This window comes from Copadichromis virginalis, linkage group LG10, assembly GCF_057382275.1.
Source record: "Copadichromis virginalis isolate Kocher_CV1m ecotype Utaka linkage group LG10, C_Virginalis_male_GT1.1, whole genome shotgun sequence".
Lineage (NCBI taxonomy): Eukaryota > Metazoa > Chordata > Actinopteri > Cichliformes > Cichlidae > Copadichromis > Copadichromis virginalis.
In genome coordinates this window covers 19,662,575-19,690,359 of record NC_140627.1, presented here as the reverse complement: position 1 = coordinate 19,690,359, position 27,785 = coordinate 19,662,575, and the positions used below count along the sequence as shown (strand labels likewise).

At 40.1% G+C, this 27,785-nt stretch overlaps 2 protein-coding genes across 4 annotated transcripts; one reads left to right on the top strand and one right to left on the bottom strand.

Moving 5' to 3' along the window:
- Positions 1 to 281: 281 nt before the first annotated feature.
- Positions 282 to 15,364, top strand: coro6 (coronin 6). Of its 3 annotated transcripts, none has more exons than XM_085470472.1 (11): positions 282 to 523; positions 3,279 to 3,478; positions 5,934 to 6,056; positions 9,249 to 9,378; positions 9,527 to 9,705; positions 10,301 to 10,420; positions 10,528 to 10,632; positions 10,745 to 10,890; positions 11,937 to 11,994; positions 12,455 to 12,682; positions 13,163 to 14,502. In XM_085470472.1, the coding sequence occupies exons 2-11, from the start codon at positions 3,281 to 3,283 to the stop codon at positions 13,283 to 13,285; spliced, it is 1,410 nt and encodes a 469-aa protein (XP_085326598.1). In that variant the 5' UTR covers positions 282 to 523; positions 3,279 to 3,280; the 3' UTR covers positions 13,286 to 14,502. The 3 variants fall into 3 exon arrangements, with proteins under 3 accessions (XP_085326598.1, XP_085326597.1, XP_085326596.1); XM_085470471.1 differs by lacking the exons at positions 282 to 523; positions 13,163 to 14,502 and adding exons at positions 570 to 946; positions 13,005 to 13,156; XM_085470470.1 differs by lacking the exon at positions 282 to 523 and adding an exon at positions 572 to 946 and having other exon boundaries at positions 13,163 to 15,364.
- Positions 15,244 to 27,042, bottom strand: LOC146700307 (von Willebrand factor A domain-containing protein 7-like). Its single transcript, XM_085470468.1, has 15 exons — positions 26,856 to 27,042; positions 26,496 to 26,768; positions 26,306 to 26,399; positions 26,040 to 26,174; positions 24,214 to 24,400; positions 23,956 to 24,131; positions 23,715 to 23,827; positions 23,506 to 23,622; positions 23,088 to 23,282; positions 22,867 to 22,999; positions 22,334 to 22,483; positions 19,747 to 19,839; positions 19,388 to 19,659; positions 18,982 to 19,275; positions 15,244 to 16,188 (listed from the first exon to the last, which is right to left on the bottom strand). Exons 1-15 carry the CDS (start codon positions 27,036 to 27,038, stop codon positions 15,781 to 15,783), a joined length of 2,823 nt encoding a protein of 940 aa, XP_085326594.1. The 5' UTR covers positions 27,039 to 27,042; the 3' UTR covers positions 15,244 to 15,780.
- Positions 27,043 to 27,785: the final 743 nt, after the last annotated feature.

The following is a 27,785-nucleotide window of genomic DNA, read 5'->3' as shown; positions in this document are numbered from 1 at the left end:
GTGCAATTAAAAACGACCTTCTTTTGGACAATAAGTGCCCAAATAACTTCCCGGGGGTGTTCACAGTGGCTGCCCAACATCCAGAGTTGTCAATAGAAGGACTTTAAAAGCAGCTTTGGAAACCAGCTCAGCTGAGCGGTGTGCTCATTTACCAGTTTAACTCATATTCATCTATCCCAAGCAGTGACCCCGGGAACGCGCTCCCCCACTTGTCAAAGGCGCACCTGTTCCAAAATAGACGGCACCCACCCTGCACCCATCCACCCGCACCCTCCCCCTTCTCTCTCTCCTGCTCTGCCCCCGGCATCTCCCCTCTGTCTCTCCCTGCCGAAGACCGTAGCGCAGTTTTCCAGCTCTCTCCTCACTAAAAGTCCGCACCGACTCCGGGACAGCTGATTGCAGGGAATATAATCCAAAAGGAATAAAGGCAGCAGAGGGAGAGGGTGGAGGAGGAGGAGTAGCAGTCCATTCGACATAAACCGTGACCGTTATCCAGGGAAGTGGGGTCTCCCCAAAACCTGAGGTGAGACTGTGTTTCTTAATATGTGTGTCGGTGTCTGTGCTGCAGTGGGGCGAGAGGTACGTCAGCTTCTTTACTGCGCAGCTGGAGAGGAACGAGCGCGTCCTTACATTTGGAAACCCCGAAAACACAGCCGGGACGTTGTGACTATGCACTTTTCTGCCTCTGGCAACTGATCTTAAGTCGTGCATGCTGTGGCAGCTGCGGGATACTTTAAGGAGTACTTTGTACATGACTACCCCCACCACCTCCACCTCCTCCTGCGCCCCTGCCAGTCTCTGTTCCCGTGTTTTATGCGTTTTTCTGCAGGCTGTGCGCAGTGGCAGATCAGATTTACAGTCAGCTCATTAGTGATAAAACGACACAGGGTGCGGGACCTTCTTTCTGGAACCATTTGGGATCGCCGGGGAGGAGCGGCCGGCCCGGGTAGGACAGTGCAGTTTGTCATGTCTATATTAGGAAAGTGCCAGTGTCATTCTTTCGCTGTCTGGATTCTCCAGGGCCGTGCCATGCGCGACAGAGCAGACCCATCTCATTAACCTGAGGCGGAATTAATAGCAAGAGGTTTTTCCACAGATGCTAAAATCTACTCTTTGCCTCAGTTTTAGTTTGGCTTATATTACATGACAAGACATTGACAGTAGAGCACAGAAATCAGTGTACTTAGAAAAAGAAGCATTAGACCAGGAGAACGTCATTATGTGATCATTAACAGTCTTTTCTTTCTTTTTCTCTTCTTTTTTTTTGACATCCTATTGTAAAAACTATATAATATGTATAATGAGGTGTTAAATGCCCCACTGTTGGCTTTGCTGAAGTGGTCTCTGGGATGTGACTCTTTCACAGAGGTTCCAGGAGCTTCTTTCCCCTCATAAGTCAACTTTGGGGCAGATTGTGATATATCCTACTGTGAAAGTCAGACAGCATCATTGACAAAGGTTTTATCTGAATAGTGAAAAGTCTAATGCTTAGAGTTTAATGTAATCCTGCTAACACACAGAGTCACTGCATTAGTCAGATCTCTTAGGGGCCCCATACAGACCTACTTTTAGACTAGGGCTTTCAGTTTTAGCCTTATGTAAGCCAGTGGAGTCTGCAAGTATGTTAGGTCTGTTTGAATCGGCATATTCTCACAGGAGTTGTGTGACTGAAGTGCTGGGCTGTGACACTGTATCTGTCAAGTTCTCTCCCCCTCCTACCTTTTATCTGTTCTCTGTGTCTTAGTGTTTGTCTTTGATGTTTGGCTGCCACATAGTGTTTGGTGGGACAATCACCTATTAATATCTGCAGTAATGGCAAGGACTGTTACAGAATATCCCCCGGTGTTTCGGAGGATTACAGTCCGGTTGGCCTTTTGCCTGCGACAGCCACAGGATAGCAACAAACAGCCTAAGATCAAATTACAGAATTCATCATCATTTACAGGAGAAAAAGTCACAGTGTTTGAAGCAATTAAAATGTTTATTAAGAAACAAGCAACACTGATGTTAGTATTAATCATTGTAGAGCATGATTAGACTATAATGAATCGGTGTCACTTAAAAAGCATGCAAACTCAGTATAACTAATATAAATAATAAATAAGTCATGAACTTTGTGTGCTGTGGCAAAATAAGTGAGCTCTTCTTATTTATTTACTTAATAGACTTTTTTTTTTAATTAGAAGCTCAGAAATTGTAATGTTGAAAATAATAGTAACAACATACAGCAACAGCAACAGCACAGTTTTTGTACAAACCACTGTGAGAACTGTCCACACACAGAAATCCATCCATGTTCTTAACTGCGTATCTAGTTCAGAAGTACACCCTGGACAGGTCACCAGGCAAATACCAATGCTAACACAGAGACAATCATTCACACCTATGACACATTTAGAACCATTAATTACCCTAACACTTATGTCTTTGGACTGTGGGAGAAAGCCAGAGTACCCGGAGAGAAGCCATGAAAGCACAGAGAGAACATGAAAACTCCACGCCAAAAGTTCAAACTCAGAAACTTCTCACTGTGAGGCGGCAGTCAGAAAATCAAGTTGTCATTTTTAAATGAAACAGTGCAGAAAATGTACTGTCAGTAAATGGAAATACGATATTATTAAGTCTGTTAAGTTTGCAGTTTAATGTGAAAGAACCTCAAGCTTACTGCCTAACAGTAATTATGAAAAAGTGAGTGTAATACAAAAAAACTGCTTACACAGCCTACTGTGTCATAGACTGTACAAGCAGGTTCTACCAGTCCAGGTCGCCAGTCCATCGCAGGACATGTCAAAGAACAAACTTTCAATCTCGCCATTCTGCACCTGCTTCATGTTGTAAAAAATAACGCTTTATATAACTTTTGACTATCCTGTATTTATGTTTGATCAAATACTTTCAACGAATAAAATAAATACCAAAAAGAGGTTAGTTAGTCATTTTCAACTTTCAAAACAGCAAAAACTGCCTAAACATATTACAGTAGTAATTAAGCATTAAATAAGCAGTTATATAAATACTTAAACCCACAGATTAAAAGCACAGACTGAGGCATGTGCTTCACTGTAATTAACAGATTTCTCTGTTGTCTCCGTTTATGACACATCATTCCAAATGAAATCCCCTGAAATCATTCATGTACAGCAGACACATTAAACTCCTCAGATAGCTCTACTTTTTCATCCTCTCCTTCCTTTATCTTTATCTAAACTTTCATCGCCGCTCTCTGCGGTCTCTAATTCTTCTTCATTTCTTTCCTGTCTGCCCTCTCCTTTCCTCAGCCATGAGTCGCAGCATCGTGCGGCAGAGCAAGTTTCGTCACGTCTTCGGCCAGGCGGTAAAGGCTGAGCAGGGTTACGATGACATTCGTGTGTCCAAGGTGACATGGGACAGCTCCTTCTGCGCCGTCAATCCAAAGTTCTTGGCAGTCATCGTTGAATCCAGTGGAGGAGGAGCGTTTCTGGTCCTGCCCCTTTCTAAGGTCAGTAAAGGTCAGAGGGTTGGAGGGATTCAAATGTAACACTCAAATATCTGACATGTTTTTAGCTTTTTTGTGCTTGAATCAATTCTCAGTCGACCAGCGTTCCAATAAATCACAATAAAAATTAATAGCACCTCATTTGCTTCTCCGTGTGATGTAGAGTGTAAATGAAAGTGTGACTGTAATAAGCTCTGTTCTGGGAAAAAGGATTTCTAGGAACATTGACAGCATGGCTCTACATGTCTCATGCTGATCTGCAGGAGTATCTAAATGACTGACATTAAATCATGTACAGATATTCATGATCTACATTAGATGAACTCTGGCTGATCAACTGGCTCTTTCTTTCTATTTATATCGAGCTATTTATGGTCGTTGAGCTGCTGAGTGGTGTTTGTGTGCGTTTTGCAAGCAGATATACTTTTATTACGTGTTTGTCTGTGTTTTAAAAGAGAAACAGTAGACTATTATTGCTCTATAAGAGGAAGAAAAGAAAAAGAAGTGCATATCTGGTGCTTTTCTGGATGTTGGTGTACGTGAATTGGCATTGTTAAGTGAAAGCACTGCTTAAATGAGTGTGGACACTGTTTTTGATGTGTGTAATTTTGCCTAAAGTTTAAATACACAACTTTTACAGCAGGAAATCCAGCCATCCAATAAATAGTATCCTTAAAGAAGAACACTCAGAATTAGATCTTAAAAACAGCAGAAACGGCAAACTACAAACAGCTTATACACTTTGTTTTTGTTTCTCAGTGTTGCTGAAGCACAGTGATCAGAGGTGGACTTTCATTCATGAGTGTTAGTCTCAGTAAAAGACTGTCTGGTAGTATTTAGCTTTCGCTAGGAGCTGAAGTGTTGCTTGTATACGGCAAGGTTTTTGGCAAATTCCTTTGTCCTGTGGTCCAGTAATTATTTTGAAATACACAGAAGAGTCAGTGTTTGATCCTTTGAGACATGCAATTCATAAGAAATCAGCTGCTTTTCTTAGACGTGATGCTAACAGTGCAAGCTGACACCAGAAATGTAGTTAACTTGTGTGAATATTTTACTGGGAGGGTAAAAGTGACCCAGTGATCCTGATATTGGTTAGTGAAATGTGTTTAATTCATTTTCAGGGCTAAGTTGGATAAATATATTTGGATTTGGGTTTTATTTCAGCGTGATGTAACATCCACCTTTGATTTACATCTAACGTGGTGAGAGTTCATGCTCGAGCTCAGCGCACTTCACACTGTTGTAATAAGACTGCAGAAATTAAACTGAACTACACAGCCAATCACTGCCCAGAGTTACAAGAACAAGTTAACATTATCCAGTCTAGAAATTTGGGGGGAAAATTGGACTTCGTGTTTTAAGCTTACACAAAGGTTAGTATTTCAGCTCGACTACAAAAGGTTAAGCGACCGGTTTTTACATTTCCGAGATTTAAGAAGAAAACATAAACAGTATGTGGGTGTAATAAGGTCATACCCGGTGGGATTCTTCAGCATCTCAGAGGTGCTAATTAATGAAAAAGAGCAGCAGGACACAAAGCAATGCAGAGGTTTTTTTGAGGCACTAAGGGAATGGACATGATTATTTACTGGAGTCACGGTGAACAGACGCGCTATTAATACACACCAATGTGCTCTCCATCCTCCTCTTCCCCCCACTGAGTCCCCAACAGGCCACATTAAAAACTCCCCTTTCAACGCCTCGTCACTCGGCTATAAATACACCACTCTTGGAGTGTGACTGAGTGTGTGTCAGGACGGAGTTATATCTAAGAGCTGATACACATGTTCACATGAAAGGAACCATGGGAACAGGGAACATGGGAACATTGGGTTGTCTTCAAACATCTGCTTTTGAGACAAGTTTCAAAAGGTTCTTCCTGCCACATCTGGTTCACTTAAGATCAGAAATACACCTTTGAGAAAAATATTTGATGGTATTAAATATGTTTTCTCAAACGGTTGCCCATTTCCAATCTATATTAGCTTAAAAGGAGCTCTCCAAATATATCCAACTAAATCTCAGTCATGTACAGTCATCTGAAGAATAAAGTACACCCTATTTCAATTCTATGAGTTTATGTATCAGGAAATAGACCTGAACAAAAATCTCTTGGCCCATCACAGCTCTTGATCTCACATATAACATCTACTTATTCTTGAAAACTAAGAGTCTTCCACTGAGGAAGATGGTAAAAATCTGGAGAGCAGCTATTAAAACGGACCTCATGGTTATACCCACTATGTCTGAGATCAAGAATTAACTTTTAAGCTAATTATTCCAGGACTGTTTCACATTGAGGGAAAATAGTTGTTTTAATTTTTTAACCTAGCTGTGCTGATGTCTGACTGGGCTTAAGGCTGTTATTTTGACCTTTTTTAAAGAAATGAATGAATATTGATTATTAATGGTGACCCGTTATACAAACACAGTCCTAACTCAGTCCTCTGTGTTGCAGACAGGTCGTGTGGATAAGAACTACCCGCTGGTGATTGGTCACTCTGGACCCGTCCTGGATATCGATTGGTGCCCTCATGACGACAATATCCTGGCCAGTTGTTCGGAGGACTGCACTGCAATGGTAATGTGTGTGTGTGTGTGTGTGTGTGTGTGTGTGTGTGTGTGTGGGTGGGAGAGACAGACAAGTTGCAGATGCATGTGGAGGAGTTTGTTATTCAGTGACTCAGATAGCAGTCATAGAGGTCTTCACAGCTTGAGTTTGTCACGTCTTCCTGCTTCTTAAATGAACAACAAGTTAAGAGAACCAGTCTACGCGTCAGTGCGTCTACGTGTCTGCATCTCCACCCACCTGCTCTGCGTCATCTCTATCTCTCCATCAGGCCACGCATGATATTTTGTAAGGCTGATCAAAGCATTCTGCCTGTGACCGGCTTCATTGCTGTAATGCATCTACAAACCTATGGCATCCACAATACGACAGCTTCCTCATGACCTGTTTCCCTGCTTGTTGTCAAGTATTTTCCTATCAGTATCCTATCATATCGGGCAAAACTCTCGTCAAACATGCAGGAAATAAGGAGACGTGAGCAAGAAATATGGAAAATAGTTAAAGTATCGGTATCTGCGATCATGTCCTGCTCCATCTGGTGCTGATCACCTCACATCAGCAGGAATGGGATTTTAATGTGTTAAAATCACGTCACCTTACTGATTATGTGGCTTACCTTTTCCATATTGTTTAGCAGCTGGGGCTTTGTAAACACACTTTGCATTCTCATCTTACATTATTGTTGTTGCTGAGTTTAGGATGGCAGACGGAAACCAGAAGAGTTTTAGAGGTGTTTGTGATACACTGCAGATGTCTCATGACTGAGTTCAGTCAGCAGGGGTCACTGTGAGGTCTTTATATTTCTGTGCCATGATACTTGCCTGTTATGAAAGCACTTGATGTGAAACTAAACAAGGTTATACATCCTTTAAACCCATTATAGCAGCTGTTTTTTTTTTTAACATTTTATAATCCATGACATTTTGTGTGTCCCAGCTAATTTTACTATTCAGCATTCCTGCGCTGTTTCAAATTTCTTCTAAGACTGTGTTAAAATAAATAATGCATATTTGTGGTCCTTGTTCTGGAGTTAATTTAGATATAAACAGGCTTCAGCTCTTCAGATAAGACTAGTTAATGTCTGGATAATTCCCTGGACCACAGTGTTTCCTGGCCGAGCTGCGGTCAGACAAAGTGTTAAACTGTTATTTCTGGGACAAAATCCACACTAGTAAAAGGCAGTAATTACTTACAGTATGTGAAGAGCTGTAAGCTGCTCTAAAAGCACGAGATGAGAACCGGGTTAAGTGTTCACAGTGTGATGAGCTGCTCCACTGACGCAAAAATGACACTCCAAAGATAATTTCTGGGTGATCTTGATTTGGACAGCAGATAGGAAATATTTCTGGCCTTGATATGGAAATCTGTTTGAGCTCACAAAAATTCCCTCAGGGCAACATCATCTGATGTCTTCTTTTATCCAATCCGCAATCAAACAAATATATTCAGGTTTAAGATACATAAATTGTGTTTGCATGCGTTCCCTCCGGGTACTCCGGCTTCCTCCCACCATCCAAAGACATTCAGTTTGTGGGGATAGGTTAACTGATTAATCCAAATTGCCCATAGGTGTGAATGCTTGTCTGTCTCTGTGTGTTAGCCTTGTGACAGACTGGCAACCTGTCCATGGTGTACCCCGCCTCTCGCCCTATGACAGCTGGGATAGGCTCCAGCACCCCATGTTAACACACACCGATTGCTCCAAACTTCTGCTTTTTAGAGGCGTTCACACTTGCTGATCACCGAGTGCATTTGATAAGCACTGCCTGGATGCTACTTACCCTCCTAATTCCTATGGCTGAAGTAGTTTGAGGTAGAATAAAACATATAAACTATATATTTAGATAATATATATTGTACATTAGTTATACATGTGCCCTTTGCACCTTTTTCTGGATTGTATAATGACAACATGTCTCAGCATGTGTGCACCAGCACAGTTGTCACGGAGACCAAAAGTCACCCACTTGTTCATAGTGACATTGCAGGAATCTTTGCGCGATCGAGTGATTGAATCGTGGCTTCTCTTGTGGCAGCAGCTGCTCCGATGCTGTTTGAGTGCCGTGTGTTTGCCTTTGTGAGCTCTGTTTGTGTCCGGCACTCAGACAGACGTGTGCAGCTGCTGTGAGCTGTGATGTCATTCCGTCAAGTTCACAGAGACTCGTCATTGTGTCATCTCGCAGGCTCATTTGAGTCGTGAGTATGGGTCTGTGTTTGTGCGCGACTTCTTGAACATATGTGCCTTAAACAGCTGTGTGTTGTAACTGTAAAGACCCAGTTCCAACAAACTGAATATGTACTGAGAATAATGTATTGTGTGTTCTAATGTCCATTGACACGAGCAGCTGCTTTTAAATAAAGCAGATGAATTGAGAATTGAAGTTTTTGTGACTCAGTAGCCCAATAGTGAGAGTTTTAGCCACGTTTGGGCTTGATAAAATAATGCTTTATGTATTGATTATGGATATGTTTATGGTTTAAACAGCCACTACCTCAGTATTGTATTTAGATCAGCTCAGCAAGTGAGAGATCTTTGGCACTGGAACCTTTCTGAATGTTTCGTCCCGCTACTTTTGATCAGTTATGTTTGAGCAGGCTTTGGTTGAGTGCAACTAAATAGCCCATGTGAACAGACACGGGCCAACGCAATATCTACCAACAGATAAAGTCTGGCAGCAGTTCAGCTTTTTATAGATAATCTGAATTATCTTCTAACGAATAGCAGCAGGTAAAGCACAAACAGTTTCATTAAGGGAAACCCTTTCTGATTATCTGCACAGTCGTCAGTGTACTGGAGCTGCACACAGGTGTAAGCTTTAATAGATGGCTGTGAGGCAACATAAATATAACTCTGTAATAACAGTCAGTAGAGTTATGGTTCAATTAAAATGAGTGAGCTCCACAATAAATCTGTGGCAGTGAATTTAATACCAAAAATTCTGTCACGTGTAAGTGAAAAGAAGAGAAACAAAGCAGAAAGGCTCCGATGTTACACGTAATGCCAGATGTTGTTGATTCTCTATTGCAGGACAACTTTCTTTATTTTATTTTATTTTATTTTAGTTTATTAGTGTTGTGATGCAGACATCTTCCTCCTGAGATGCAGACAGAAATGTATTTTATTCTGCTGATGTCAAATTTTGAATGACTTCTAATAATATTTTTGGACAACTCACGTCATTGCTGTGTCTGTGTCGTCTCCAGGTGTGGCAAATTCCAGATCACGCTTTGACCCGCCCCCTGTCAGACCCGGTGGTGGTCTTGGAGGGACACTCCAAACGAGTCGGCATTGTCAGCTGGCACCCCACCGCACGCAACATACTACTCACTGCAGGCAGGACACAGAAACACACAAACCTCCAGTGTCCTCTTATGTTTTCATGACATCCTTCATATCTTTTTTTGGGCCCCCTATGTGACAGTAAATTACAACAAAACCTGAATAGGATGTCTATCTGTGTTTCGACTCCATCACCCTCCAGGCAGTGACAACCTGATAATTATCTGGAACGTGGGGACAGGTGAACCCCTCATCTCCATGGACGACCATCCAGACCTCATCTACAGCGTCAGCTGGAACCGTAACGGCAGCTTGTTTTGCACCACCTGTAAGGATCGACGTCTGCGTGTCTGTGATCCCCGCAAAAGAGAAGTGGTGGCGGTGCGTGAGTAGAAATTACAGATGGCTCGTCTTGGCAAAAAGGCTTTCCCACCGCTTTGGAGGAATTTTGGCTCATTTGTTTTTGCATAATTGTTTTAATTCAACCACATTGGAGGGGCTGAATAGCCTGTTTAAGCTCATGTGAAAGCACAGCAAATTGTTGAGGTCCTGAGGCAGCAAAGCAGCCCCAGACCATCACACTACCACCACCGTGTTTGACTGTTGGTGTTAGTGTTCTTTTCATCAAAGGCTGTGTTAGTTTCATGTGAGACAAATATGCAAAAAACTAAGAAATCATGTAAAAAGTATACTGTTTCACAGTATAAACTAATATAATGCAGAAGCTGTCTCAAAATATATTATTGGTATATATTATTATAAATAATTAGCACAATTATTCTGGTGACTATATTTTTATTTTTCTTATTGTTCAAGAATATATTAGCTCCATATAATTACTTGACTTCAGGAAACAGTGAAACACAAACTTTCATTAAACAGGCACAGAGACAGAAAATAAGGATTAACTTGAAATCTTTAGCTCTTACATTGTTGTAGTTATGTTACTAATGTCTGTTTCTCTGCTGACCAACAGGAACGTCTGGCTCCACATGAGGGCATCAGGCCAATGAGAGCAATCTTCACCAGAGATGGAAACATCTTCACTACAGGATTCACCAGGATGAGTCAGAGAGAGCTCGGCCTCTGGGACCCGGTAACAAATGACTACATTTCACAGAGTGGCTGTAAAAATATACACACTATAATATGAATCTACACAGAAACCTGTCAGTTTTCCTCACAGCTTGTTATTGTCCACAGACAAATTTTGAGGAACCTATTGCACTTTTGGAGTTGGACACAAGTAATGGAGTATTGTTACCTTATTACGATCCAGATGCAAATATGGTCTACCTCTGTGGAAAGGTACAGACATATAACTGTGACTTATTTTTACACTTAATTGTAGATGTATTATCAGCCTTAATGCTAACACAGTCACACTTGTTTTTACACTTGTTCATGTGTGTGTGTTTAGGGGGACAGCAGTGTCCGGTACTTTGAAATCACAGAGGAACCACCGTATGTTCACTACCTCAACACCTTCAGCAGCAAGGAGCCCCAGAGAGGGATGGGCTTCATGCCCAAAAGAGGTGTTGATGTCAGCAAATGTGAGATTGCCAGGTAAGATGCTGATCTTGCAGTGATTTCAACTTGAGTGCAACTTAACCGTGTAAGAAGGTGAATGAGCCAGCTGTGGTTCAGCTGGAGGTTGACTGGGTTGTATCCTTGGGCAAAATACTAGCCTAAAGTTACCCCTAATGCATCCACTGGAGTGTCAGTGTCATCATGAGGTCAACACACTTAGGTATATAAAACCAAAAACTAAATTCTTTTAGGAATTATATTTAAAAATGCCTTAAGTGCTCAGGTAGACTAGAAAATAACTGTATAAGTACCAGACCACTATAAAGTTTGCTATAAAAGTTTCAGCTTCTCCAGCGTCCCTACAGTTGCTGTTGTCTCTGCAAACTGCTTTGCAACCCACCTCCATCTCAGCTTCTCCTTTTTGGGCCTTTTTACTTTGTCTTTAGTATTTTGGTAATGCCTGCGCTCGTGTGCTCGCAGATTGAAATAGTAATCTTTGGTCCTGTCTGAAATCTAGTTTTTGAAAATCAATATCACAAGATGTCAAAGAATAAATAGTCACACGACTATATTTGGGCATATCTGCAGCAGCGATTCACAGCCCTTTTCATGTTTTAGTGATTCTACTGATTTAATGGATGTGTTGCCATTTTAGCCTTCAGATAAATGAAACAAATATGCAGTAGTTATTACATCAGTTATTATTGCAGACAATTTGGTCCATTAATTTTCTACTTAGCACAAGTGTTCATATTGGAAATTTCCATTTTGTTCACCTTAAAAGCTTCACCACTGAATGCTTTGTATTCTCTAAACACTGCTAAATGCTCATGAACCATAAACTCTCTGACATGGACATTTCTAAATATCAGAAATGATAGTTTATGTCTTTGCAGAAAGCTGCAAAAGTAGTCCTTTTTCCATATAGTTCTCATATACATCTCCATATGTGATAAACAATTATGTGACTTACTGATTGCAGGTGAGATTGATTATTCAGTTCTTATAGACAGACATTTAAAAATACGTACAACGACAACTGTGATAACTTGTGGCCGTGTCCTCTTTTCTCATCTTATCAGGTTGTATAAGCTGCTTGACAAGAAATGTGAGCCCATCACAATGACAGTGCCCAGAAAAGTAAGCCTGACTCACCCTTCCATTATGGTCTTCATGCTCTGCTGTGTTTGACTTTGACAATGGTGCAAGATGAAGATATCAGTCTTATACTTTATCGAAACAGAAATCCTGGACTTGTCACACCACACTTCTATCTGGCTCCTTAAAACTCAAACACGAATCAACCTTTGTCGCTGCAGTTTCATTTGAATACAGTTCAGCTGAATGGAAAACCCTTAATGTTTACATCCTGCCACGAGCACCTTGTGAGGCTTCCTTCTGCACAGTGATTGGTTCTTAGCTGTAGTTTAGTGCAACGAAAGGCTTCTTCGACACACTGCTCCCAGTGTTTGTGGATTGTTTCTGATGCTATCCAGTGGAGGACAAATACACATGTTTGATATTAGGGATAAACTTGCAGCTTTACTTTTTACTTCACACAAACGTCTCTGTTGTCCCCTTGATCTTCCCTGTTGCACAGTCGGACCTCTTTCAAGATGATCTGTACCCAGACACAGCAGGACCCGAGCCCGCCATGGAACCCGAGGAGTGGCTTGATGGCCGAGATGAAGATCCCATCCTGGTGTCCATGAGGCAGGGCTACGTGCCGCCGAAGAGCAGAGAGCTCAAAGTGGTGAAGAAGAACGTCCTGGACTCCAGACCCACCACCCGACGCAGCATGTCCACTTTGGACACCAACAGCCTGCCGGTAAGCCCACTTCCTGCACCTCCTGCACATGAACTATTTTCAACATTAATTTAGCAGTATAAGATGACTCCTCTCTACTAATCTGCATTCACATTATAGGCTCCCAAAGCCTGGATGTATTTTTATACATCTTATGTATAACCATGTACAGCACAGTTGAATGATTTCTTAGTCCTGTAATCTGACTGTTGGTAAAAAAAAAAAAAAGAAAGAAAGAAAGAAAAGAAAACAACAACAATAACAAAAAGTGACTCTGTTTTAACCCTTTTCTGTTTTCTTTTCTCTTGTAATTCCATCTGCCCACAACCTTTTTTGTTCAAAGCTTTCACCTGTTTTCATTGATTTACTCTAGTCCTAGTCATCTTCCTTAACCTATTCTTCAAACATTTTCCTTAATTTCACCTTCTTATCACAGTCTTTTTTCCTTTCTGTTTCCCTTTTATCCTTCTGCACACTTGTCTCCCCTCTTCTCCTTTCCAGCCTCAGCTGCTTGAGAGGTTACTGGAAGAGATTCAGAATCTGAAGGCCACAGTGTTGTCTCAGGAGAAGAGAATCTGTGACCTGGAGAATAAGCTTTCCCAGTACACCAATGGCAGTGCCTGATGTGCATGTAAACATGGTCTGAAGAACTGGTCTGAATATTATTGACGAGGATTCACTCTTGTGAATGCTTATGAATGTGTACACGTGACCATTCGACAGATTTGAGGAAATTGCATCTGTACCCCTTTCGATGGTTGATTCTATAAAATCTTTATCCCGGTTTTACCTTTCATTCTACTGCAGGATATTTTTTGGGATAGTCACAATTTTACAGCGAAAAGGACGGAGGTGATGTTTGTGTGAAGGCACTGTAAGTTTGAGAGTGTAAGTTGGGTTAAAGGGATAAAAAAAAAGGTTTCTATTAGAGAAAAAAGAAAATGTAGAAAACAGATTTAAAAAAATGCAAGCGCAAGACTTTTATAATTTGCTTCTATAAAAAATACAGGCCCGCTTCAAACCTGCCCACACATCCTCCCACTGCATGTGGAGTCACGGGTCTCGAAGTTAAGAAGAAACATTAACAGAGACATTTCCCCTCAAATCAGGATCTGGATTGATTAATACAGTCTTCACATAGAGTGAATTAAGATCATTCCTCAGCTGGCTTAAGCTGCCTGTTCTGATTCAGCTGCAGAAATTAAAACAACCTTTCTTAAGGTCAGGAAAAAAGTTAAAAACATGAAAAGCACAAATAAACATTACTTTAGAAGATCCTTTTTTGAAGCTTGAATTCACGTTCATTCTTTTATTTGTGTTTGCTGTGCTACGCACATGCTAAGACCATCACATGCCGTATTACAGAGCTAGTTCATGTCAAACGACAGAACTCATAGTATTTATGGGGATTTGTTTCCTGTTTCCTACACAAAACACGTGCTGACCTGTGATCGTTGTGCACTCATGTCGAGGGCCTCGTGACCTCACCAAAACTAAATCAGTTTAGAAAGTTAATGCAGGAGACCCTCGAAGCGGCGTGAGAGTGTGCACGGGCTGGCTTGGAATCGGGATGCTGCAGTGGACATGCTCGCACCATCACTAAACACTCACAAAAAGCCACACAAACAAACAAGGACACATTTCAGCATTTCAACCCCCTGTGTCGCAGATGACCAGTTTATTTAAATAATGCTCAGAAAAATTTTCAATATGTAAATAGTGATAAAAGGAAACAGGAGAAGAAAATGTAGCAAAATGTGAAAAGAGAAACGTTTTGTTGTGTAAAGGTTATACATTAGACACATTATGACAACAATAAAAAGTGGGTTTTTTTTACTGCTTGACTTGTTCATTTCTTGTTGCCCCATTTCCACCATTAACATTTTTTTTTAAATTTCCATCCAAAGAGCTTCCAAAACACCTGTTTTTACCTTTTTTTAAACTCTCACAAACTGTGAAAATGTGGAAACTGAGCAGTACAAATTAGAGCATGATAAATTAAGAAGAGCATTAGCTTCATAACAGATAGACAGAATTAAATACGTCAAGTTTCAATCAAAAATCAGTTCCCATATTAGCTGAGAAATCAGTGGTTTAAGATATGAAGCTGTATGTATGATCAAAATCCCCCCAAAAAGACATAACATGGATGAATAATGTTTTTATGCGTAATTATGGAAATATATACAGTACTGTAAACGTCTTGAGCCACTGACTCATTTCATAATATTTTGCTATGAAAACGAACTATGTGTCAACATAACACAGCCTGAACTGGTAAAATGGTAAATGGCATGTATTTGTATAGCACTTTACTAGACCCTAAGGACTCTCTTAGGCAGGCTTTCTGCTAATTCCTTTAAGTAGTCTTCAGGAACAGTTCTGCAGACTTCTGGAAAGACATTCAATGCTCTTCTTTGGATGTTGGCTGCCTTTTGTTCCGTTTTCTGCGAACAGGATCCCAAAATGCTTCAATAATGTTCAGGTCTGGTCTCCGGGGAGGCCAATTCATGATTGCTGTCTTTTTCTGTTGTGTTATTCTTTCCATCTCAGTTAATTCTCGTAGCTCAACTTGCTGGTGCACAACTTGACAAACTGTGATATCTCTGGCATTTTTTTTTGTAGATTTGGCTAAAAAAGTGAGATCAAATTCTGTGTTTTTGCAAAAGGTTGTGTTGTAATAAAGGGTTTTAAATTCTTTGATAGGATGCCTGCTTTGAGCTAGCTGCCTTTCTTATGTTTCATTGACTCATAGGTCAGTGTAAACTGACCAGAAAGAACATTATTATGAAAATGATCAGGTACATGGACTGGACTGAAAAAGAGTGAAAAGGCACCCAATGTCCGAAGAAAAACTTCAGAACGTCTGGAGAAGTATTGATCAGGACTACTTGATACAAGTGAAATAGAAGAAAGTAAGCAGATTTTAAAGAAATTAGAGGTGGCATAATGGTTGTGCACAGTGCTGTAATATATTTCAAGGCATCAGTTTTTGTAAGTGCCTCCATACCACAGTAGCCAATATACTAGTAGTAGTTAAATGTCAAAAATAGAACTGATATAACTTATACATATATATTGACATACATAAATTATAGCTGTACCACACTGACATGGAGTCACTGGATGCCCATTTTTGTCAGAATGTGGAGTCCCACAATCACAATGCTGAGACAAAATAAGGGCGACCAAGTGAGCTTTGTGGCTTCAGAGACAGGAGATATTGTACCTTGCCTTCCGCTGTAGGAGCAGGTGGCTACATTACCCACGCGATCCACAACCTCTATCTCCATGTCAGGTGAACAGCAGGATGCGCTGTAGTACACCAGTGTTATGTTCTCATTGCTTGAATCCAGGGTGGTGTTTATGGTCCCGTTTCCTTGCTTGAGGGTGACAAGATCAACGCCCGTCCCATCAGCTCCATCAGTCACCCGGCTAGAGACCTCCCACATCCTCATGCTGCAGTTAACAGAGCAGTTGGTCTGCAGGCTGAGCTGCTCACACACTGGTGCCTTGAAATCGGTCACCTAAAAGGGGAAGGAAAATGCATGAAGTCAGCAAAAAGCCTGAATCTAAAGGAACTGCAACTTCCTCAATATTTGCTCTATAGAAATGTGTTTCTTTGTTACTTATGATTGGCTTAAAGTGATTTTAGTTGGTGCACAGCAGGTTAGCTAAGCATAAAAAAACCTTCAGGCCTGTAGTTTAACGAACAGAGATGATAAAATTTATTACAATTGACTTTTTTTTTCCAACAAATCGTTTTATTAATGATTTTTCATGAAATACCCAAAAAGGGGTAATGGAAAAGAAAATTATCCCTCCTTCATGGAGGGAAGCAATGATTTCCATTATACCAAAAGAAGGAAAAGATAAATTAGAATGTAGCAACTATCGCCCAATCAGTGTATTGAATATTGACTACAAGTTGTTTACATCTATTATCTCTAAGAGACTAGAAATGATATTACCTAGGTTAATACATAATGACCAAACGGGTTTTATTAAACATAGACAGGCCAGGGACAACATCAGAAAGGTTTTGCACATATTGCGGCAAGTTGACAAACAAAAATTAGAGACCTTAGTGTTAAGCTTAGATGCCGAGAAGGCATTTGACTCAGTGAGATGGTCCTTTTTATACAAAGTGCTTGAGAAGTTTAATTTTGATACATCTATAATTGATATTATCTCAGAGTTATACAACAAACCAACAGCTAAAATCAAAATCAATGGGGACCTCACCGAATAATTTATATTGGAACGAGGGACACGACAGGGTTGCTGCATTTCACCGCTGCTTTTTGCTTTGTTTATAGAACCACTAAGTCAGTGGATTAGGCAGAATCAGCATATAACAGGAGTACGAATGCCAGGAGGGGAACAGAAATTAGCATTATTTGCTGACGACTTACTTTTAACATTAACCTGTCCCTCACAGGCACTCCCCCATCTCATGGAAGCACTATCACAGTATGGTTCTTTATCGGGATATAAGGTCAATATAAATAAAACGCAGGTATTAACTTTAAACTATGAACCACCAGTTGAAATTAAGAATCGTTATAAATGGAAATGGGATGCAGATAGCATTATGTATTTAGGGGTGGTAATACATCGTGACTTCACCAAAATGTTCAATGTCAACTATGCCCCTCTAAATGAATCTATAAAATCAGATATACAAAGATGGAACGCTATTCCATTTCTGGACCTACACTCCAGGATTGAATCAATCAGATTAAATATTCTTCCCCGACTGCTGTATTTGTTTCAGTCTCTACCGATTGCCATACCACAAAAACAGTTTGCGGCATGGGATAGAACATTGTCAAAATACATCTGGAATGGGAAAAAAGCTAGAGTTAAATATAAAACGCTCCAATTAAAGAAAGAAAAGGGAGGTCGTGGGCTTCCCTGTCTACGAGAATATTATTGTGCAGCTCAGTTAAGACCGCTGATTTGTCTCTGTTGTCCAAACTACACCGCCGGATGGAAAGATGTTGAAGGAACAATAGTAAAAGAAATACCAGTTTCAGCTTTAATATCGGACATAAACTTGCAGAATAAAATACATATGGGAGATAAACCTATACTACAAATAATGATATCTGCTTGGAAAGAAGTAATAAAAATTGGTGGTGTGCATATGATTCAGATTTTACTCCAAATCAATATGATAATAGATTCAAAAACTGGATTTCAAAAGGAATAACTAATTATTATTCATTTGTCTATAAGGGTGCATTTCAAAGCTTTGAATCTTTAAGGAGTAAACATGACTTGGGATCAGATGATTTTTTTAGATATCTACAGATCAGAAATTATTTTAATCAAAACTTAAAAGTGAACCTAAACGAATTACAATTTGTAGAAACATTCTTATTACTAATCAAATCTGAAGTGCAAAGTAAAATTATTTCTAAATTATATAACAGCATCCAGCGGTGTAAAAACGACAGCACTCTGTATATTAAAGCGAAGTGGGAATAGGAGGGTAATTTGACAATTACAGAGAAGTGTTGGGCTCACGCATGCAAGATACAGTGGGCTACCACTGGGTCTAATGTTTGGCGTGAATTTTGCTGGAAAAGCATTATGAGATTTTTCATTACCCCTGCTCAACAAAGATATCGAGGAATTGGTGATAAATGTTGGAGATGTGGGGGAGACGGAGCGAACCATTTCCACATCTTTTGGGACTGTAAAGTTATTCGCCAGTATTGGTCTCTAATCCATGATCATTTACAAAATGTTTTTTCATTTGTTTTTCCTTCAACTTTTGAGACCATATTTTTGTGCAATGCACCAGTGGATAAACTGAATTCCAATGACAGAAGACTCCTGTATATCCTTCTGGCCGCAAGTAAAAAGCCTCTTACGAGAAGATGGCTTAAGCCTGAACCACCAATGATAGAAGACTGGATACATTCTGTACAAGAGATCTATACGATGGAAAAAATGTCATTTTCTCTTAAACTTCAGAGAGATACCTTCTACGGAATATGGTCTAAATGGACAGACTATGTTAAGCATATGAGGTGTGATTTTGTATATGATGTTACAACCCTGAGTAGTACGTAAACCTTCCTGCCCTGCTGCCTCCTAACCCTAGTTTTTTTTTTCTCTCTTCTTCTTTTCTTTTCTCTTCTTTTTTTGTCTTCTTTATTTTTCAATTATAAGTTAAAATGTGACAGCAAAGAAAGTGTAAAAAGGTAAACTACTGTTATGTTCAACAGCTGTCCCAATAAAAGAGATAATAATAAAAAAAAGAAATACCCAAAAAGCTTAAAACAAAAAGTTTACAGTTATAGTATTACCGTGTTAAGAACGGAGAAGCGCAACACAATGTAGTTACTGTCTGTGCCCCCAGGAGCCTCGGCCTCAATGGCCAGGGTGACATCAGTTCCAGATGTGGTATTCAGAGGTGCTGAGAGGGTCACTGTGCCATTATTAGTGATTCCAGGCTCCAGGAACATACTGGTTGGAAATGTAGAGTCGAACCCTCTGCTGTTGGTGGATCGAATTGTGAAGTTTCCACCTGTTCCACTCGTCATCAGAGTGAAGGGCACAGAAAATAGCGTTCCGGGTACTATGATGGTCTCTGGATTAGCCTTTACAAAGAGAGAGTACATTTATAGAGATACTTATTTGAGCTGCTGCATGTTTTTCCATGTTTGATTTGATGCTTTTGTGTCACAAAACAAGTCGTGGATTGCAGCTCACATTTATCGTCAGATTTGATGATCTGAAGTTGGTTGGTGACTGTCTCTGGAAGAGTATTAAAGCCTTGGAGGTGAAACTATCAGCTTGTCCCTTCACCTGCACCTCAAAGTCCTCTGATGGAAACTTGTCAACCAGAACCAAGATGCTTGCATTGCTCTGCGGCACCAAGACTCCTTTAATCACCTCTGACCCAGATGATCCAACCAGAGTGACTTCTGTCACCGTGGCAGTGTCACTCCCCGTTAAAGACATCAACAGGCTACCATTGCCACCTTTCAAGAAAAAGTCAATTCATTACGTCTAATGTTTTAATGGTATGTTACATCTGCAGATCACCAAGTCTTAACAGTTGCCTTTACCAGCACTGGGACGTGTCGCCAGGGTATCAAATCCTCCAAAAGGGCCCTGTGACACCACCACTAAGTCAAAGAAGAAGTCGATAGGACTCTGACCTAAAAATGATGAGGGGGTAAAAAAAAAACAAACGAAAAAAGTCAAATATATGGAGGGCCTGGAGACTAATGGCAATGGAAATAATGCATTTCATGAACTGATAATTCTGAATACGACAAATACTTACAAATAACATAATATCTAAATAAATTCTAACTATTATATGATTAAAATAAAATTAAAGACTTTTTTTTTTTATTCTAAATGATATATAAATCGGGCAGCACGGTGGCACGGTGGTTAGCACTGTTGCCGCACAGCAAGAAGGTCCTGAGTTCAATTCCACCATCAGGCCGGGGTCTTTCTGTGTGGAGTTTGCATGTTCTCCCCGTGTTTGCGTGGGTTCTCTCCGGGTACTCCGGCTTCCTCCCACCGTCCAAAGACATGCAACTTGTGGGGAAGGTTAATTGGATAATCCAAATTGCCACTAGGTGTGAATGTGCGAGTGAATGTGAGAGCGAATGGTTGTCTGTCCCTGTGTGTTGGCCCTGCGACAGACTGGCGACCTGTCCAGGGTGTACCCTGCCTCTCGCCCCATGACAGCTGGGATAGGCTCCAGCGCCCCTGGAAAGGATAAGCGGAAGCGAATGGATGGATGGATATATAAATCCATAAAAAAGAGGTTCAAATAGGATGGGTTTATGGAAAAACTAAACACTAACAATAATAAAGAGTTTGAATTAAAACTTCAAAAAACCTTTTTAATAATTTAAAAATGAAATCTAAAGCATAGTGAATAGATTCAAGAACCAGGAATTAAGAATACAGAATTTTGTTTTTATTCAGACTTTTAAAAATATAGTTCCTTTTCCTCTTTCTATTTCCACTTCCTGTTGGTGTTTGAATATGTTGAGTCATTAGCATTTCCATTTAGCCTTTAAGACAACGAAAATAAATCCTCACAGACTACTTACGTTTTTCTAGGCTGCCCAAAGACCTGTGCTGCCAAGGAAACTTTTTAAATAAGTATGAGATCTTTCATGAGGCTATTTTGCCTTCATATTCACTCTCTCAACATTTCTGGCAAAGAATTTTAAGGAACACAGCAGTGAAATGGATCCTCACAGAGTATCCACTGGTGGAGAGACGCATCTTCTGCTCTTCGCCCGATAATGTGTTAAAGCTAACATGCTAACATTGCTAACGCTAGCAGCCCTTCATGCTCCACTAATCTAGTAGCAACATACAAAATTTACAGGAATTTGGACTCTAAGCCATGAGATTATTTTAGTTTTGGAAAGACTTTTAAGCTTGTAAGCTTAAAGTTTAGCTTGTAAAATAATCTAATATTTTTTCTGAATTACTTATTTTTATACATCAACTGGTAAAACAATATTAATTTAGCATAGAATAAACTAATTACAGCAGAACACGAACATGCTAAATTTAAAGCTTGATAGTGTAGTTAGATTAGTATCTTAAGTTAGCTTATATAACAGCCGGGCAGCACGATGGTACTGTGGCCACCTCATAGCAGACGGTTCTAGGTTTGAACCACTGGTAAAGGAGTCTTCATCCATATACATGGATGGAAATTAGCACCAGGCGAATGTCTGTGCTTGAATGTAGCAGTTTTCATAGTGTAAAAGTGTAATCTTTTGACCTATACAACACATGGACCACTGGAATTTCATTGTCATTGCCAGTACTTTGTTTTATGTGAAATCAAAAAGCCCTTAAAGAACTTTTTAAATAATAGAATTGGCTTAGTTCTAGTGAATCAATAGCAAAACCATTTCTGGTTTTCTGTTGTTCAAATATACATACAATAGATTCTCTGCATTGCTCTACTCTGGCTGATAAAATCTAAGTATTTTAGATTTTTTTCCTTTCATTCATTAACAAAATATGAGATACATGAAGATGCCATGTTACTGACATGCTAACTGTAATAATGCAGGTATGTCTAACCTGTATTGTTACTGTGAGCATTCCCTGCACATGTGCTGGCATCATAGCAAGTGTGCTAGAAATGTTCACCATCTCCTAGGATATAGCATTATTAGTCAAATAACAAAATAAATTCATGTTTTTACACAAAACACAGCTACAGGATGTGAACACTAATAACAGTGCAATTATAGTTTGGAAACAAAGGGAGAAACGTTCACTTTTAACAACGTTTCCACTCAGGTGAGAGGTAACTGAACTGAACTTGGCTCAGACAGGACAGGACATGCCAATCATATTTTAAGAGATCCTTTTAGGGGTTGTCATAGCTCACCCGGTTGAGCCAGTTACTTATGATACAAAAGATGATGCAAGTGTTTGGTTTTAGACCCATCTAAAACTGCTTGCATGTTATCCCCCTACCTTTCTGCTTTCCTATCTACAACGCCAGACATCAAATAGATGCAAACTCTATTCGTTTTTATTAAAAACTTTGTTGTAATGGTAATTTAGTACATCCATTCTGACAGCTTATTAGTTCATTCAAACCTATACCTCAAGGCCCCAGGGATAAGAAACAAAAGTATCGACTGACAGTCTCACCTATGACCTTCAGAGTGTAGGGGTTACTTGACACCATTCTCATTTCCCATTTTCCAGTTTGTTTTTTTAGCTGCAGGGACCAGAAGTTTCCCACAGACTGGGATGTAATGATCAGTGACCCCATTGTGTCACTGCTATCCTGAGATTCACCTGTTAGAACACAGATAGAAAACAGACTATTTTTAGGAATTTATTATTAAATGATCATTTTTTTAACATCAAAAATTAGGGTTACTGCATTTAGTAGTTTTAAACATCTTTATCAATATTTATGTAAGAAAACAGCATTTATCACCATGATAAATGCTGTTTTGTTCAAAAATGAGGCAAAATCTGAATTTGACTACTGTGTAAACAGAATGTAGGGGACAGTATAGACTGCCACTGCTTTGTTGGGCAGGCTCAGAAATGACGTCATGACCGACGAATAGTAAAAACTCTTTTTTATTTCAGTCAACAACAACAACAACAACAAGTTGACTGAAATAAAAAATTTCAATTCAATTTTTCCACAGTCCTTCAGAATAGCATACCTGTGGGGCTAATGAGAGTAAAAGTGATGGATTCCCCAGTAATGTAAACTGTAGGATTTGTTACCGAGTCATCAATCATAAAAGTGAAGCTTTCAGCCTTTCCTGGGTTCCTGGCTGCTTGAAGAAGGGTCACCTGGAACATTACAGTAAGCACTTACATTAAAGAGCTGAAATCTTTGAAATGACAAATCCAGCCAGTAGTGAGATGTTTGTGAAATTACCAGAGAGGCGTTGGAGGACTCCTTTATGATGGCTGTGGCCTGAGGAAGTTGACTCTTTGTGATTTCGATAGCTTGGCCTCCTGAAGCCTGAGCCAGATCTCTGTACAGCTGAGCGTCAGCTTCTGCTATCCTATTGGATGGAGCACGCCGCTTCCGACTGTTGACTGATGATGTGTCAGTTATCATAAAATTGACCTGAGAAGAAAAAAAGGTGCATGAAAACAAGCTTAACCAAATCATAAAGCCTTTACAAACAATTAGACTGAGTTAAAAAAAAGAAAGAAGGTAAAATACGACCATTACACTACTTTATTTATACATCTGCTTGTAGCAAAACATGCCCATCCCTGTTTCAATGACGTTTAAAAATGTAATCATCATTAAGATAAGTGTGTTATATTCTTAAACTACTACATACCACCGACTGGGTCCTCTCTATGAGTGCGATCACTGTGCTCTTCAGGTTTTTGTCTTTAGCGGCTGCGTCCGTGAAGAGGAAGATCTCAGAATTTGATGGAGCAGCGCTTAAAGCCAGCTGTGTGAGGAAAACCGCTTTGAATAATAGTTTTAGGTAAAACAACAAACATGCATCGAGCTTTTAAAATTACAGAACATATATCACTTCACCTGAAGCCCTGAGAGACTCATCTCCGGTGGATCTCCTCCACCGGTGGCTACAAGAGAATCAATCGCATTCTGGAAAACTGCTGAGTTTGTTGTCTTTGTCAGTGGTCCGAAGCCTGTTTGATGACATGAGTCAAAGTCAATATATATACTACTATTGTCCATTGTCACCTTATGAATTGGACAGAACAGTAACATTTCAGAACATTCAGAAAAGAAATTCGTAGCATCTCAGAGATCCTACCTGGATCATTAAATGGTACAAGAATGTACAGCGAGGGCTCATTGGCTGTTCCCACATCACGGTTGATTATAGTGGAAGTGACATTTTTCACTGTTGCAATGTCATCTTTCATGCTGCTTGTGGTGTCGATGACAAAACAAAGAGCCTTACTGGATCCTTTAAAGAGACCCATCATCCTGGGGGAAGGAGATGGAGAGAGATAAATGATAAAATGAACTTCTGCACCACAATGAACTGAAACACACAGAGCGTTTGTACCGCAAGAATGGTCTGTCACCAGCAGCCCCCCGAATGTCCTCTAGAAGCTCACTTGTTGCAGCTATTGCAATGTTTGCAGCTTGAGTGTGGAGATACCCATGGCTGGAACTCTCTTTGTCTTTGTTGATCCCACCAATAGGCTCGATCTTACTTGTCTGATCAACTGCCCCTCCATGACTGCATTTTCCTGTTCAGCAAATATTGCGAGAGAGGAATGATGAATACTTAAACACAGCTCTTTTTCCTTTTAACTTGTGTATTTAAGGGCTTGTTTCACTGAAGCTGACTTCCTCTTTTGTCTTGGTAAGCTTTTGGCCTGTCTGCTTAGTATATGATTTTTGTTCTTCCCCAGTCTCATTTCTTTAATAAGTCTCAGCTGTTTCCACTCCCCCTGAACACCCTAATTTATTATTGCTGTCTCAGCTTCTTCTTTGCCAGAGTGTCTGTTCACCTATCCCTTGTGGCTACCACCACCAGTGTTAATTACCCAGTTTAGGTTCTGTAAGTTGGAGTTCTTAATTTTATTTTCTGTTTTTTGTTTGTATTCTGGTCTCAGTAAAATGGTGTGTTTTCTCTGTAACTCCTCCTCCCTGTGAATCTGCTTTTGGATCCTCACATTTAACACATGATAATAAAAAAAAAGGGTTGTTATGCAATGTGCGACTTGGTTCATGAACTGGAATTACTTTTACACCATTGCTTTGGTGTCTCTGCAGCAGTTAGAAAAAGTTTTTCAGTTGATTTATCTGATGGATCCTTTGAGGACATACAGTAAGCTGTGTGTCAGTTGGATGTGCAGTACTCTGACTCAGTGTGATAAACTCTAAAGCAACAACTGAAGGCCAGGATGAATAATATTCCTTTTGTCCATAAGAGGAGGGGGTGGAAAATCTCAGAGTGAACGGCTGCTGTTTATTTCAAATCATCCTCAAGAAACTGTGATTGTGTTTTACTGACACTGTGATTTTGGATGAGACAGGTTTTAAAGGCACTTTTTTTGTTTCATATTTTAACTTAAGTAACGTGTACTAATGAAATACTATTTAAAGGATACTTTTTTATGTTATTTCACAAGGATGTTGGTTTATCTCTCATGTGCAAGAACCAATAACTAAAGTCTGTTTTTTCCATTCAAAAACTCACACAATCTGAAGAGCAGAGTGATGGCTGCTATCGGTGATATTTTATTGGATCATAATGGTGCAATCGTATTTGCCCATTTAAATACAGCTATTTTTAAATACTGCTTTGACTCTTTATAAACTGAGTATAGTTTACAGTATGCTGACATCATTTAAATGAGTTTTTTCATTCACTCATGATAAACCGTCCTGTCCTGTAAGTATGAATAATTTGAACTGGTCAGTACGTCAGGTGGACGAGAATTTAGCGAAACTGCAAGAAGTGTCACATTTGTCTTTTCAAAGTGCCAGTGAAAGGACAAATGTGGCTTTGACCTTGAGGACATTGTGCATGCAATTAATGACCAATACTGGAGGAGGAGGAGCAATTTTTGTGAATTGTGGACGAATGATGAGACATGCATCGCCACAGCATGAGCTCACTGATCGTTTAGCCAGATGAGCTGATAAAACTTCAAAGTAATTGTAACTGTCAAGACAAATGTGGGTTAAAAAGCCATTAAAAAGTGCTGTAACTGCAATTTCAAATGCAGTGAAGTGGGATTAGAAGAATAAGTAATAGTAGAGTTAAAATAGATTTTAGTATGTAGGTTTTAGGTAAATCTCAGGAAAATCAGTGACATGTGAAGCCTCTTCTGAGTGTGGGAAAACAATGATGGTTTTGTAGAAGAGCGAAGCCCTTACCCTTTGGTTTCAATGCAAATACAGGCGTGAGACTAAAGTATCCAGATGTCAGGATCTTCTCCGCTATGATATCCTCCAAAATGTTGTTGCTGCAGTTGTTGCCGTCACAGCTGCGGCAGGTCGCCCTGCTCCTAGCTGGGAACATGTAAATCAGCATTTAAATTATGGCCTTGTTTTTTTAAATCTTTCTACTCTGAGATTGAATGATAGTTTTATCTGTATAATCTGTATGTCAGTACGGGCATCTCATCATACTATCTCTTTACCTGCTATGTTCCCAATGCTGGCGCCAGATTTGATTAGATTGGAGTTGGGGCTTTTTTCTCCCAGTTCTACCCAGTTGCTGTGACTGTAGAAATCCTTCAAGCGATGAAAAAAAATAGGCTTATTATTTTACTCTGTTTTTGTTTGGTTTTTTGTTGTTGTTTTTAAACAGCAGTAAGTAATGATAAATACCTGCAAAGGATGCAGAATTTCTCCCAGGTTCTGCCTCGCTGCCTCATAATTCTCCAGCTTGTTGCTTGCTTTGACCGCCTGTATTCCCTCTATGATGATTTTCTTTCCTTGAACAAACATCTCATCATCAAAGTGGAAGCTGGCATTCAAGGCATAGCGGATGTCCACACGCACATTCCTGTATATGATGTGCAGAATGGACCGAACGAAAGTTTTAGATGACTGAGGTGCACCACAGGCCGTAGCAACACCCTGTATGGTGAAAGGCTGTGCCTAAACACACAAAGGAAATCATGTTGACATTACTGTTTTAAAAATCCTTGTTTCTGTTCATTTAACTTCAATGATTTGAGTTCTTACAGGGAAAATGAAGTCTGTCCCTTCAGCCTTAGCAAATGCTCGGCACACCTGCACAGTCACATTAAACAGGGCCTGCAGAGTGATGTCCAGGTGAGTCAGAGAACTGCCTGGCAGAATGTCAAAACCCAGAGCTCCAGTGCAAAGAAGCGAGAGCAACAATGCAGACGGCCACACAGACTTCATTGCTCCACCTGTCACACAACATGAAGTGGCAACATAAACATGTAATTACAGGCGTATGATGCATACAGGTTAAAAGTAAATATTTTTGGATATGCTGATTTTTAGGAATCACAACTGTCACCATCAATCTCATCAACCTGAGCATTTATTAGAATAAATGCTGAATTGTACATCTCAAACTGTACAGTAGGATTAAACAACAATGAGAACAAAGTCACAGCGATCCTCTGAAGCACTTGTCTATTTTAATAAGAAGAAAAGAAGGAATCTTTTAATCCTTTAATGCCCAGTGTATCATATTTAAAACATGAGTTTTTTGAGACTTCTACATCGTCAGTGTGCGTTTTTTTTGTTCGTTTTTATCATATTTTTCACAAATATGATAAGAATCCATCCGTCCATCCATCTTCATCCGCTTTATCCAGACCTCCCTCTCCCCAGCCACCTCCCCCAGCTTATCCGGTGGAACACCAAGGCGTTCCCAGGCTAGCCGAGAGATATAATCTCTCCAGCGTGTCCTGGATCGGCCCCGGGGCCTCCTCCCAGTGGAACATGCGAACCGTTCCAGTGCGAGCTGGAGGCCTTCACCCGATGAAGCCAACAGAACCACATCATCCGCGAAAAGCAGAGATGAGATTCTGAGGCCACCGAAGCGAAAGCCCTCCACCACTTGGCTGCGCCTAGAAATCCTGTCCATAAAAATTATGAACAGAATCGGTGACAAAGGGCAGCCCTGGCGGAGCCCAT

Coding starts and splice junctions, on each gene's coding strand:
- LOC146700307 (XM_085470468.1), bottom strand. CDS start 27,038: ATGAAGTCTGTGTGGCCGTCTGCATTGTTGCTCTCGCTTCTTTGCACT. Junction 24,401..26,039: donor ATTTGCATTGAAACCAAAGG/GTAAGGGCTTCG, acceptor TTTGCTGAACAG/GAAAATGCAGTCATGGAGGG. Junction 19,660..19,746: donor GGCGACACGTCCCAGTGCTG/GTAAAGGCAACT, acceptor TTTTCTTGAAAG/GTGGCAATGGTAGCCTGTTG.
- coro6 (XM_085470470.1), top strand. CDS start 814: ATGCGTTTTTCTGCAGGCTGTGCGCAGTGGCAGATCAGATTTACAGTC. Junction 10,421..10,527: donor AGCTCGGCCTCTGGGACCCG/GTAACAAATGAC, acceptor TATTGTCCACAG/ACAAATTTTGAGGAACCTAT. Junction 12,683..13,162: donor TGGACACCAACAGCCTGCCG/GTAAGCCCACTT, acceptor TCTCCTTTCCAG/CCTCAGCTGCTTGAGAGGTT.